Source organism: Lampris incognitus, chromosome 11 (genome assembly GCF_029633865.1).
Source record: "Lampris incognitus isolate fLamInc1 chromosome 11, fLamInc1.hap2, whole genome shotgun sequence".
Lineage (NCBI taxonomy): Eukaryota > Metazoa > Chordata > Actinopteri > Lampriformes > Lampridae > Lampris > Lampris incognitus.
Genome location: NC_079221.1, coordinates 28488750 through 28503419, shown reverse-complemented (window position 1 = coordinate 28503419; position 14670 = coordinate 28488750). Strand labels below are relative to the sequence as shown.

Here is a 14670-nt window from a genome sequence, read left to right as displayed (position 1 = left end):
GGAGGTATGAGGTATTTAAATGAATATATCAACAGATCTGTGATCTGGATGGTAACAGTTTATAATGCTTTTGTTTAGTTTTTTGTGTGTGTGTGTGTGTGTGTCTAAGAAGTTTTAGAGTTAATAGTCAGAGCTATTTTGGTCTTTTTACTTTATCATTTGTATTTATGTTCCTTAAAGAAATGCAATAAAAACTTAAAATAAAATGTTTTTTAAAAAAAAAGTCGACCTATGGTAGCTGACTGCTAGTTGTAGCATCAATTTCAGACAGGAAACATAAGGTTAATTGACTTTTTATGAAAGAAACCAACAGTCAAAATTCAGCTAGCATATTATGAACCTGCCGGTGCTTCATACACACATTTAGCAGTTCAGCCTGCTCAGACTTGGGGTAGAAACAAAGTGGAAAATGTGTTATTTAAAGACATACACGGTACTGTAGCACAGCATGTCCACGTACGTGTCTGAAGTTGCATGCAGCATCCATCCATGCATGACATTTGTGGCACTTGGATTTCAAACAGTATTGTATGAGCTTATTTGATTAAAATGTGCTCCTGACTCCCTAAAGCCCTCCATCAGTTCACACAGGACAGCGTATGTTTGAGCTTTCAGGTCTATATTTAGCTCAGCACAGCTCTATATCAATGGACCCTTCTCTTCATTCATTTAAGGCTGAGACCTTTTTTGAGTGAAAGAGCTTCCAGGATCAAACTGAGCCTGCTTGGGGTGTGATGTATTATCACAGAGCACCCCGTTGATCACTAGGCATGTGACTTCCTCAATGTAAGTGACAGTAAACACACTAGGACCGAAAACTTTGTCCAAGAGTTTCCCCGCGTGCAAAAAAAAAAAAAGAAAAGCAGAATCAGAATACCTTGTTGTGGAGTGAAGCTCAATGTACTTTTTGGGGTTCATGGAAAGCTGCTGAAAGTTGACAGAGAGTATAGATTCCCGTTCCACTAAGGCTGGGCAAACACTACAAGGCCTTTTAGGCTGACTTTAGCCACTATTTACCCCTCATAAATGGTTTGCAAAACTGGGCCGAGCCTGTGATTACTGTCCAAGACGGTCTTGTGGTGTGTTCAGGGTAGCTGCTTCAATCTTTTGCCTTCAAATCCCATCGGTACAATCTAGGTTTTGGGTAATAATCAAAAAATGTGATATTTTGATGTGAATCGGTTTTGTAGAGTGAAGTTGATAATACCTCAAATCAGATGGGAGACTGAAAACAGCTGATGAGAGCTGAGCATGAAAGGAATAAAAACAGGCAGAGCAGGAAGGAAAAAACTCTGTGTTTCCCCCCTTCACATTTGTTTTGGGTTTATCGTTCAGCAAGATGTGTGTCCTTGCAAAACTGGGGGAGTTGCATGGCATGGTCTCACTCTATCTTTCTCTTTCACCTTCATGTGGACACACACACACACACACACACACACACACACACACACACACACACACACACACACACACACAGCAGGAGTTCACTTGGAGGCCTGGGTGCAGCAGACGGACATCATCCTGTGTCTGACAGCTGGTTGCTATGACAATGCATGGGCACAGCATGCCAACGATATTCAGATGTAATGAGTCAGACAGGCTCAGTGTATCACCCCCGTGTGTGTGTGTGTGTGTGTGTGTGTGTGTGTGTGTGTGTGTGAGTGTATGCATGTAAAGAAGAAAGAGAGGGAAAGAAAAGGATGGATATAGTATATAAACTGTGTATACTATATATACCATGCACGTGTACAGCTAAGGGAAGTGAATGACAGCAAAAGCGTGTCTGTAAGGTAATAATGTGTATCCATGTTCAAGAGAGAGAACAAAAGCATAACAGAGTGTGGGTTTGGTTTGTGGCCAAAGTAGTAGTACGTGTGTCATACTGGGTCTATATAACCAGTCTTCCATGCTCTAATACTCATACTAAGGAAGTGGTACGGGGCGTTACCAGAGCACATCTCCTCATACTTCTCCTGCATCTATACTTATATAAGTAGAAATGAATAAGCACACGGAAACAAAGACCGTTGGCATATCTCAAAGCAATTACTGGACCATTTCCAGTAACGTCTGAACTTCTAAGAGCAACACTTCTTTGTTCCTTGTGCATGTGTGCTTCGCTCATTCTAGAAATACAAAAGTCAAAAATGGGAAATAAAGAGGCTTTATACAGATGTAACCACAGTAGCACCCCTACTATTTATACATAGCTACCCTGCAGCTCCACCTCCAAAAGGAAGTATTTGTAAAAATAATCCTGCGTTGCATCTTCTTAGTAAGGCTCCAGAGGATCTGAAACGGCTCTCACCACAGAGGCAGGGGAGTAAATCAATGAAATACTTGTCTCAAATATTAAGTGCTATGATGTGATTTGGTTAGCTGTTAAGGGCAATATGCTGAGTTGTAATTTGTTGTGATGTGTTGTCTTTAAAGCAATGCTTTAAGTCCAGCTGAAATCAAAATGTATGTTTTTTTACAGTAATACATGTCTCTTATGTGTATGGATCGACTTGTGTCCTAATTCAAAAGATGTACTTTGATTTCTTTTAGTTTCAAGAGTGTGCCAACTATTGCTGGATCAGCTGGTAAGCATTTCACTTAATATCCATGTGTGGAGACAGATTCCTCATCAATCCCAACATTTTGCACATGTGCATATTTCTTAGCACACTAAATAACTTTCCTAAGACGGTGCTAAGGGGTAGTTAGCTTCTGCAGCTGTCTGCAGCTGTCTACAGCTGCCTGGGCAGCTTGGAAACCATCAAACTTCCAGGCTGTTCTTTTGGTAAATGGGGATCTATGTGAAGAGTGAGGGATCACGGGGGTATGTTCTCCCGTCTCCTGACAAACCGAGATAAAGATGTCTCGCTGAAGGCCCTGTGGCTTTGCCTACATAGCGGCAAGAGCTGCAAAGGCTAAATACCCATGTGCTTCTCTGCTGGTAAACATCTGAAACATCTTGAGCTTTTGTTCCAACACATTCTTATCCAATGGCGTCGTATACTGGCGCTACTGACAAGGCGTCGATATGTTAATGCGACCCATTGGCGTCTGTGTGAGACGCAGTGGGTGTTCATAGAGTCCAATGTAAAACTAACACACTGATTGTTGAATTTTTTTTCCCTCCTTTTTCTCCCCAATTGTATCCGGCTATTTACCCCAATCTTCTGAGCCATCTCGGTTGCTGCTCCACCCCCTCTGCCGATCCGGGGAGGGCTGCAGACTACCACATGCCTCCTCCAATACATGTGGAACCAGCAACCAGGAACACTTTGTCATTTGACTTCATGCACTTGTGTACATGAAATGAAATGAAATGCTGTTTCACCCAGCCCACAGCAGTACAACTCAAAGACAAAGACACATCCAAAAACTACAAGAACACACATACCCAAACTAAACAAAAAAATCACTGTCCAAGGGAACAAATGCCAACCAGGATGACTGTTGGAACTGCCGGTCTGCATGGGCTAGCAGTTAGCGTAGTACATCCTGCTGCCGCATCCTATCAGACTGCCCTCGGCGTTTCTTCCTTGGGTGCAGCTCCAGGCAGGGGCCGTGGTCCCCAGGCCCACGGGACGAATCAGACCAAGCTCTCCCAGCCGATCCAGCACCAGCTCTCCCTGTCAGACACCCTCGACACACTTCCCCGCACTCCTCACGACGACATCAAAAACACCACAGTCAAAGCCAGGTGAGGCCGCCGCCAGTGTTATCGGAACTGCCGGTCTGCATGGGCTAGCAATTAGCTTAGACGAACTGTGTTATGTGGAGACGCCAGCTGCTTCTTTTCACCTGACAGTGAGGAGTTTCGCCAGGGGGATGTAGCACGTGGGAGGATCACGCTATTCCCCCCCAGTTCCTGCCCCCCCCCCAAAACAGGTGCCCTGACTGACCAGAGGAGGCGTTAGTGCAGCGACCAGGACACATACCCACATCCAGCTCCCCATCCGCAGACACGGCCAGTTGTGTCTGTAGGGACAAGCCGGAGGTAACACGGGGATTCAAACCGAAGATTCCTGTGTTGGTAGACCACCACACTACCTGGATGCCCTTGATTGTTGAATATTAATTACATAAAGGCTTTGTGGCGCTTAGGTTAAGAGTTAAGAAAGCCATTTCATTTTGTCATTGTAGTCCTTGGTTACAATGAAATTTGTTCTCTGCATTTAACCCATCCTATTGTACAGGAGCAGTGGGCAGCTGCAGCACGCAGGGACCAACTCCAGTTCGTCTTTCCATTGCCTTGCTCAGGGGCACAGACAGGAGTATTAATCCTAACATGCATGTCTTTTTGATGGTGGGAGGAAAGCAGAGCACCCGGAGGAAAACCACACAGACACGGGGAGAACATGCAAACTCCACACAGAAAGGACCAGGGACGTCCTGGGGTTCAAACCCAGGACCTTCTTGCTGTGAGGCAACAGTGCTAACCACTGGGCCACCGTGCCACAAGTTAATGTTAGGTAGTGGTTAAGGTTAGGGTTAATGATAGGTAGTGATTTACCCACTGCATTCATACATATGCCGATGGGTGCCTTGCAGGTCGATATATCGACGCTTTGTCAGTAGCATCAATTTGACGCCATGGGATGAGAAGGGGCTACTTGTTCCAATGTTCAAAAAGAATGACACATCCTTTCCCTTATAAATATCAGGACAAATGAGCCAGCATTGTTAGTGAAGTGACCTTCCCTGTGGAAAACAAGTCATCATTCAACTAAACATCCACCATGAGAGGAAGCCACCGGAAGACTACAAGGACTTATTCGGTTTAACCCAACATCCAGTTCCTTTAGTAGGCAAGCTGTGTGTGTGTGTGTGTGCGTGTGTGTGTTTTAATCTAGGTACTAATCCTGACTAAAACAAGCAAGAGTTACATCCGATCTTTTGTGGGCTATCTAAACCTTTGGAAATAAGTGAAGAGCAGCAGAGAAACTGAGATATCTGAAGAAAGTGATGCCTGAGCCGAGAGGGAGAAGACAACTCCAGTTGCCAGACTTTACGTCAGGATAGGGTCATCCTGGTGTTGGCTCCGGTGTTGGGTGACACGTGTGTGTGTGTGTGTGTGTGTGTGTGTGTGTGTGTGTGTGTGTGTGTGTGTGTGTGTGTGTGTGTGTGTGTGTGTGTGTGTGTGAGTGAGTGAATGTCAGTGTGAGACATCATGAGGAAGAGTGAGAGGGAGATTGGAAGAGAGACAAGTCGGCATGACAGAGAAAGACAGAGAAAGGGGGAGGGAGAAACAAAGAGGACACAAACTTGTGTACAACTCATGCCAAAACAGTAGAAAACCGTTTCACTTACAGCATAACAAGGCTTAATGTATTATCTATTACAGGACCACTTTCCTGGATCCCCCTGTGAAGCTGAGTACAAGCATGGGCGAGTCCAGAGTTCATGCTGGAGAAAGTAAAGGTCAACAGAATCCAGTAACCCCCGGGTGTGAGGATATGCGTGTATGTGTACGTGCATGTGTGCATATGTGTGTGTGTGTGTGTGTGTGTGTGTGTGTGTGTGTGTGTGTGTGTGTGTGTGTGTGTGTGTGCAAGTGTGACAGGCTGAGGTGAGAAAGTACCAGTCAGCATAAACAGACCCATCCTGGGCTTCACTCCAGTAACCTGCCTCAACACACACACACACACATATGCACACACACAGGCACGCATGCACGTACACATGCACAGGCACACACACACACACACACATGCGATACAGTTCACTCTGTGACATGTAGACAAAGAGCAAGGTTTAAGAAGTTACAAAAAAAGGAAAACAATAATGTATATACATGTTTGGTGCTTGAGTCAGTGTTTGGTTCGATATGAAATTCAACCGAGTTCAAGTCCAATTTCGTTTTTGCCCAGTTTGGGAGCAGACAAGATAACAATACACACTGCCAAAGCAGATGTACATGACGGATCACCAACAAAAATAGCCAACAATGATGGCTCTTTCTCTGGCTTCCTCCACCATGTGACACCCCCAACCAACCTTTCCCCTGACACAACGCTGAAAGATGCCCTTTCTCCTACAGGCAACATAAACACTCACATATGCACACACAAACTGTCTCTCTCTCTAGCGCGCGCGCACACACACACACACCACCCTCCCACCTTTTATTTCCACTGCCTCGGTCCCTTGAGTTCCCCGTTTGGACAAAGACTGTTCTGTGGTGCTACAAAAGCAGTACCAGCCCCAACTAGGCCAAACAGCCTCACACACACACACACACACACACACACATGTAAAAGAAACATAAAATGAGGGGTTCGTGTGTATGTAAGTTAGAGAGCGAGAGACAGAGTGTGTGTGTGTGTGTGTGTGTGTTACCTGGTCAAACAGCTGTTTGCCTGTAGTACTGGGCTGGATGGCAAACTCCAGCTCAGCGTCCATGGTGGTGACGCGCACATTGATCTACAAAACACAAACAAAAACTCAGTCAGTCAAATAACCTGTCAGTCAGGAAAACTGCAGGAGAGCTACAATCTGCTGACATGGAAGCCTGATGTGCAGAAACACAAATATTGTGCACAACAATGCGCATTTACTAGAAACGGGGGTCTGGTTATACTGGCCATGTGTTCAATATGAAATCACTGTGCACATCTAAAAGGTTTTGATTCTGACCACATGCTGGGGGCATGGAAACGCACACCTTAACCAGACAATTTTATTCAGCACCTACACTACCGTTCAAAAGTTTGGGATCACCCAAACAATTTTGTGTTTTCCATGAAAAGTCACACTTATTCACCACCATATGTTGTGAAATGAATAGAAAATAGAGTCAAGACATTGACAAGGTTAGAAATAATGATTTGTATTTGAAATAAGATTTTTTTTACATCAAACTTCGCTTTTGTCAAAGAATCCTCCATTTGCAGCAATTACAGCATTGCAGACCTTTGGCATTCTAGCTGTTAATTTGTTGAGGTAATCTGGAGAAATTGCACCCCACGCTTCCAGAAGCAGCTCCCACAAGTTGGATTGGTTGGATGGGCACTTCTTGCGTACCATACGGTCAAGCTGCTCCCACAACAGCTCAATGGGGTTCAGATCTGGTGACTGCGCTGGCCACTCCATTACCGATAGAATACCAGCTGCCTGCTTCTGCTCTAAATAGTTCTTGCACAATTTGGAGGTGTGTTTAGGGTCATTGTCCTGTTGTAGGATGAAATTGGCTCCAATCAAGCGCTGTCCACTGGGTATGGCATGGCGTTGCAAAATGGAGTGATAGCCTTCCTTATTCAGAATCCCTTTTACCCTGTACAAATCTCCCACCTTACCAGCACCAAAGCAACCCCAGACCATCACATTACCTCCACCATGCTTAACAGATGGCGTCAGGCATTCTTCCAGCATCTTTTCATTTGTTCTGCGTCTCACAAACGTTCTTCTTTGTGATCCAAACACCTCAAACTTGGATTCATCCGTCCACAACACTTTTTTCCAGTCTTCCTCTGTCCAATGTCTGTGTTCTTTTGCCCATCTTAATCTTTTTCTTTTATTGGTCAGTCTCAGATATGGCTTTTTCTTTGCCACTCTGCCCTGAAGCCCAGAATCCCGCAGCCGCCTCTTCACTGTAGATGTTGACACTGGTGTTTTGCGGGTACTATTTAATGAAGATGCCAGTTGGGGACCTGTGAGGCGTCTGTTTCTCAAACTAGAGACTCTAATGTACTTATCTTCTTGCTCAGTTGTGCAACGCGGCCTCCCACTTCTTTTTCTACTCTGGTTAGAGCCTGTTTGTGCTGTCCTCTGAAGGGAGTAGTACACACCGGTGTAGGAAATCTTCAATTTCTTAGCAATTTCTCGCATGGAATAGCCTTCATTTCTAAGAACAAGAATAGACTGTCGAGTTTCAGATGAAAGTTCTCTTTTTCTGGCCATTTTGAGCGTTTAATTGACCCCACAAATGTGATGCTCCAGAAACTCAATCTGCTCAAAGGAAGGTCAGTTTTGTAGCTTCTGTAACGAGCTAAACTGTTTTCAGATGTGTGAACATGATTGCACAAGGGTTTTCTAATCATCAATTAGCCTTCTGAGCCAATGAGCAAACACATTGTACCATTAGAACACTGGAGTGATAGTTGCTTGAAATGGGCCTCTATACACCTATGTAGATATTGCACCAAAAACCAGACATTTGCAGCTAGAATAGTCATTTACCACATTAGCAATGTATAGAGTGTATTTCTTTAAAGTTAAGACTAGTTTAAAGTTATCTTCATTGAAAAGTACAGTGCTTTTCCTTCAAAAATATGGACATTTCAATGTGATCCCAAACTTTTGAACGGTAGTGTATGTGAACAGGCCACGCGGGGCGGCGGCAGCTCAGGAGGTGGAGCAGGTCGTCTTGGTAACCGTAGGGTTGCCGGTTCGATCGGCTTCCCTTTGCAAAAATGTCGAGGTGTCCCTGAGCAAGACACCTAACTGCTCCAGATGAGCTGGTTGTTACCTTGCATGGCTGACACCGCCGTCGGTGTGTGTGTGTGCGTATGTGTGTGTGTGTGTGCGTGTGCGCACGTGGGTGAATGTGAGGCATTAATTAATCGTGAAGCACTTTGAGCGGCTGTTGCAGCTAGAAAAGCACTATATAAAATGCAGTCCAGTTACCATTTAACCAGCTGATGTAACTCCTTACTCCTCCCGAGCGGCAGGAGGTGTTGGGATTAGTGACGTCAGCTGATGTCGCGCAGCACACACATTGCTCTACAGGGGGCATGACTGATTTTAAATCACTGATTTGAACATCTTCGACCAGTTTTAATGTGTGGTGAAAAACACACACACACACACACACACACACACACACACACACAAGAACCCCTCGTTCGTTTTATTATTATTGTGAGCAAAGGCAGGGAGGTACACAAAACTTCGTGCACACACACACACACACACACACACACACACTAGACATATGTAATTAAAATGTGTGCACGTGGTTTGAAAGTACATGTGTTAGCGTATGCTAACGCACTCACTCCTCGCCCACCCACTGTGCTCTGGCTTCAATGCCCTCATCTGCCTCCCTCTTTCTTTTTGCTCTTTCTGCCTCTGTATCTCTCTCCCTCTTCCCTTACCAGTCCTCCTAGCTGACTGGGCTACGAGTCAGAACAGCTCTGACCAGCTGGACAGCAGGAGGGTGAACCCCTTTACCCCACACAGACACACACAGACACAGATAGGAGAGAAAACCCCAGGTAGAAGGGACGATGGAGAGAGAAGCGAAAGAAAAGTGAAGACAGAGGGACAAAGAAAACGCTGACTGATCCGGTCGGAGACCCACAGAGGAGACAGCAAGACTCGAAGGCCAACAGGGACGAAAAAGAAGAGGGTGGAAGAAAAGATCGCTGAGAGAGAAAAGAGTAAAAGAGAGAGTGAAAGAAAAAAAGAAAGCATGAATGTTAAGTCAATTTTATTTGTATAGTCCATTATCACAAATTACAAATTTGCCTCAGGGGGCTTTACAGTAACACAACATCCTGTCCTGAGACCTCGCATCGGATAAGGAACAACTCCCTAAAAAAACCTTTAACGGGGAGAGAAGATAGGAAGAAACCTCAGGGAGAGCAAGAGAGGAGGGATCTCTCTCCCAAGACGCACAACGTGCAATGGATGTTGTGTTCACACAATTTACACAATACAACATTGAAAGAGGATAACAGAATTGTAATGGACTTATAAAATGTATGAAGAATATGATGAGGAGGATGCCAAGCAGTGCAGAGCAGAAAGAAAGAAAGAACCAGAGATGGACAGGGATGTGTGAGGCTAATGTGACACAGCACAAAGTGCTGAACAACCACTTTCTGCTGTGTCCCATCACCATGCTGATGGAAAAGCCTATTCCTGCCCGTTAAACGATCTGTGTGTGTGTTTGTCTGTGTGTGTGTGTGTGTGGACTATTTATAGAAGGCTGATAGGAAGACATGTATGGACACACACACACACACACACACACACACACACACACACACACACACACACACACACTCATCTACAGTATACAGTGTGTGTCCATAAAAGGCTGTGGTTCTTTACCCTCATTGTGATTGAAACTCGGCCGGCCCCTCATTTAACTTTGTGTTTAATGAAGAACAAGCTGTGCTGTGCTCAAACTGGAGCAGGCAGATCAAACTACATGATGTGCGAGAGCTGAATTTGTTTTTGTCCTATATCATGTCGTTTGGAATTAAGTCATCCTAAAATTAGACATCTACCTTCAGACAAACTCCATAATGGATCTGATAAAAAAGAAAGACAGCTTTCTTCAGGAGGATTGTGTTGTGTGTGTGTTTTAAACATGGGGGCCGGGGATAATAGGTATCATTGCTTTATTGTGTTTTGCAGTCAAGTCTTTTTCTTATTTTGATGTCTCATAGTATCAATCTATCACAGACAACTTGCCGACTGGCTGTTTTTCTGTTTTAATCACTCACTCACACTTTTTAAAATTAATTTCTTTTTTTGGACCCCCCCCTTTTTCTCCTAATTGTACCCGGCCAATTACCCCACTCTTCTGAGCCTTCCCGGTTGCTGCTCCACCCCCTCTGACAATCCGGGGAGGGCCGCAAACTACCACATGCCTCCTCCGATACATGTGGAGTTGCCAGCCGCTGCTTTTCACCTGACAGTGAGGAGTTTCACCGGGGGGATGTAGTGCATGGATCACACCATCCCCCCCAGTCCCCCCCCCGAACAGGTGCCCCGACCGACCAGAGGAGGCGCCAGTGCAGCGACCAGGACACATATCCACATCCGGCTTCCCACTCGCAGACACGGCCAACCGTGTCTGTAGGGACGCCCAACCAACCCAGAGGTAACACGAGGATTCGAACTGGTGATCCCCATGTTGGTAGGCAATGGAATAGACCAACACACCACCTGGACATCCCTTTAAATTCATTTCTATCCTAAAAATAAGAATTTCACCCATTCACCCAACCCTTGACTGACTGATTGTTTTTATTTACATAGCACGTTCAAAACCAAAGACTACAAAATGCCTCCAACGAACGCAATAACAAACACAAAACCATGATGGTTTTGTGACTTTGTGACTTTTCGGACACTTTTCAAAACCTTGAGCTGAATTCGCTTGTCTAACGCCAATAGACGACTGTACCAGCATTGCTTGTTGTCTGTGCTTGGTGATGTTTGTGTCTCGGAAAACCAACTGACTGGCTCACGACTGGCGATTCACATTCTCATACAAATAACACGGCCTGACGATGCCGTGCAATGCATCACATTGGTTACGTTCAGGGTTGTTTTTTTCCCTCTTTTTCTCCCCAATTGTACTTGACCAATTACCCCACTCTTCCGAGCTGTCCCGGTTGCTGCTCCACCCCCTCTGCCGATGGGGGGGAGGGCTGCGGACTACCAAATGCTTCCTCCGACACATGTGGAGTCGCCAGCCACTTCTTTTCACCTGACAGCGAGGAGTTTCGCCAGATGGACGTAGTGTGTGGGAGGATCACGCTATTCCCCCAGTTCCCCCTCCCCCCGAACAGGCGCCCTGACCGACCAGAGGAGGCACTAGTGCAGCGACCAGGACACACACCCACATCCGGCTTCCCACCCGCAGACATGGCCAATTGTGTCTGTAGGGACACCCAACCAAGCTGGAAGTAACAGGGATTTGAACCGGCGATCCCCATGTTGGAAGGCAACGGAATAGACCGCCACGCCACCCAGACACTCTCAAGTTCAGGGTTTAGATTAGGTAGTGGGGGTGCCATAACAGTTCGGCCATCTTGGTCTAATCGTGTGGTTTCTGAGAGAATATCTGCGGAGACTCTCAGTTTGAGATCCACACCTCAAGTGTCTAATGACGGCACAGAAATGCCGCTAAACTGTTTCACTCAGAATCAGGCCAATCAATGCATCTACCAAAATAACACATTTTGTACAAAATTTGAATTTTTAGTGCATGTATGACTGTATTTTATCACATTTAAAGTAACAACCATGCCTTAGGACACTTGTTGCAGGTCGTGGTCTTTGAAGAGCAGCAAATGAATAGAGGTCTACATGGGAGTTATGTGAGGACCTACATGTGTTTGTCAGCTGCATGTTGTACTAAGTGTTAGTGGGGGGGGGGGGCATTTGATTGTTGATGTTTACCGCAAACCAACATATACTGATCGGTACTTAAGGTTTGACTCACATCATCCACTGGAGCACAAACTACGACATCATCAGGACATTGTACCACTGAGCTGACAACCTCCCCATCAACACAGCGGCCAGGGAAGGGGAGAAATCCCAAATTAAACAGGCCCTGGTTAAGTGTGATTATCCTAACTGGGTGTTGGTCAAAGCCAGGAACATGCCCAAACAGTGCACCAGCCAATTGAAAGAGAAGGACGACATCTGCCTAAGAATAAACCAGCGGTGATGCCGTATGTGGCGGGAGTGTCGGAAAAGTTGAAACGCATATTTTCCAAACATCGCGTCTCAGTTGCTTTCAGACCTAAAAACACCCTGTGCCAGAAATTGGTCCACCCCAAGGATCAGGCTCCCCAGCACAAACAGAGCAATATAGTGTATGCTGTTGTGTGCCAGGAGGATTGCCATGACTTTTACAGTGGGGAAACTAAACAGACGCTGGCCAAGAGGATGGCACAACACAGAAGAGCTAACGTGTCGGGCCAGGACTCCACAGTCTACACCCATTTACAGGCCAGTGGCCACTCTTTCAAGGATGAGGATGTGCACATCCTTGATAGGGAGGAACCCTGGTTTGAACACGGAGTCAAAGACGCCATCTATGTTAAGAGGGAACCATCCCAGAAACGAGGAGGGGGGGGGGACATCTTACAACGCTGTGATTGCAGCCATTCCCAAATCCTCTGTGAATAGTACACATGGTCATTGAATAGTCATGGCAATTTGCATATGAAACCAATCGTTTTCAGTTGTTATGCCACTGTGCTGTTTATAAGGGTGGGGATACCTGCAGTCAGTTGAGACTGGAGAGGTCACTTAGATGAGTGACATAACGTTTCTCTCTCAATAAATGTTGTGTCCAAATGAACTGAATCAACGTTCTGTGGTATAAAGTGCCACATTTCTCATGTTTAAGTGCAAATGTTTTTTATCAGTTAACTTAGGGAGTTGATGACCTTTCAATTATGAACATAAACCATGCACATCTATGCTTCATCACCTTGGTTTTACAAGGTTCTGTCTGTGTGCTCAGTGGTTTAGATACTGAACTTTAAAATGTTCACATCTTAAAGATGATATGGATCGATGTTTTCATTTTGCATTGATGACATTGGATCGTTGATCATTGAATTGATCCATCGAAAACCAGAGACAGACAGAGACAGACACCAAGTCAGAAACACAGAGACAGAACGCGAGGCAGACAGACAAACAGCAAAAAAAAAAAAAAAGTCCTTAATGGAAGTCAGGAGAATGAGGATGACCGGAGGAGAAAGACAAAAATTGAGAGAGAGGAAAAAAAGCAACAGAGAGAGAGAGAGAGAGAAAGAGAGAGAGGGAGAGAGAGAGACAGAGAGAGAGAGGGAGAGACAGAAAGACAAGTGAGAGAACCACATTTCATAAGAGGCCTCAGGACAAACACATTTAGTGGAAGAGAGAAAATAAAGACAGTATCCTTTGACAACCACACAGGAGCTCCAATGACACACCCCGAGCCCTGAGTCAGAGAGAGGCAAAACAAAGAATAAATAAATAAATAAAAGACTCATTCTGCACAAAGTATCTTTCTCTTATCCCTCCTGTGTCCAGAGGCTAATTCTGCTTAAGCATGGATGAGTGATTTTGTACCAACATTGCTTCAGCTATTTGAAAAGAGAACCATTGCCTTTATGGTCCTGAAAAAAGAAAGAAAGAAAGAATGAATGAATGAATGAATGAATGAATGAATGAATGAATGGGCAAAAATGGGAAAAAAAGCAACGAATAAAGGATCAATCCCATACCATTTTGAATAAAAAAAGAAAAGAAAATCAAGTAAATGATTGAAAAGTGATGATTTTTAACAAACAAAGTTTTAATAGGTACAGCACTTTAAATCGGTCACAATGGTAAATCCATGTTTTATCTGCACAGGGAGGAGATTGATGCAGAGCATCACAGATGAGCTAACTAAAATCCAATGCTCTGGAACGGAGGGAGAAGGGATCCATTTTTGCTGCCTCAGCAAGACCAAGAAACAGTAGAAACAGTAGAGATGGAAGAGACACTAGAGATGGTAGAGACAGTAGAGATGGAATAGGCAGAGATGGTAGAGACAGTAGAGGCGGTAGAGAAAGTGAAGATGGAAGAGACAGTAGAGACAGAAGAGATGGAAGAGAAAGTAGAGATAGAAAAGACGGTAAAGACAGTAGATACAACAGAGATGGTAGAGACAGCAGAGATGGAAGATAAAGTAGAAACAGTAGCAATGGTAAAGACAGTAGAGATGGTAGAGACAGTAGTGACAGTAAAGACAATAGAGACAGTACAGCTGGAAGAGACAGTAGACAGAAGAGATTGTAGTGACGGTAGAGGCAGTAGACAAAAGAGATGGTAGTGACAGTAGAGACGGTAAATATGGTAGAGACAGTAGAGATGGAAGAGACAGAAAGACGGTAGAGACAGTAGAGACGGTAGAGACAGAAAAGATGGTAGTGACGGAAGAGACAG

General features: G+C 44.9%; 1 protein-coding gene across 1 annotated transcript in view; it reads right to left on the bottom strand.

Annotated features, from left to right (window-relative positions):
• LOC130121296 (radixin) overlaps positions 1-14670 on the bottom strand; it is a 99182-nt gene that overhangs the window by 29826 nt on the left and 54686 nt on the right. Inside the window, exon 3 of the mRNA XM_056290189.1 lies at positions 6334-6417. Within this exon, the coding sequence (XP_056146164.1) occupies positions 6334-6417 (84 nt within the window). The remainder of the gene's footprint in view (positions 1-6333; positions 6418-14670) is intronic.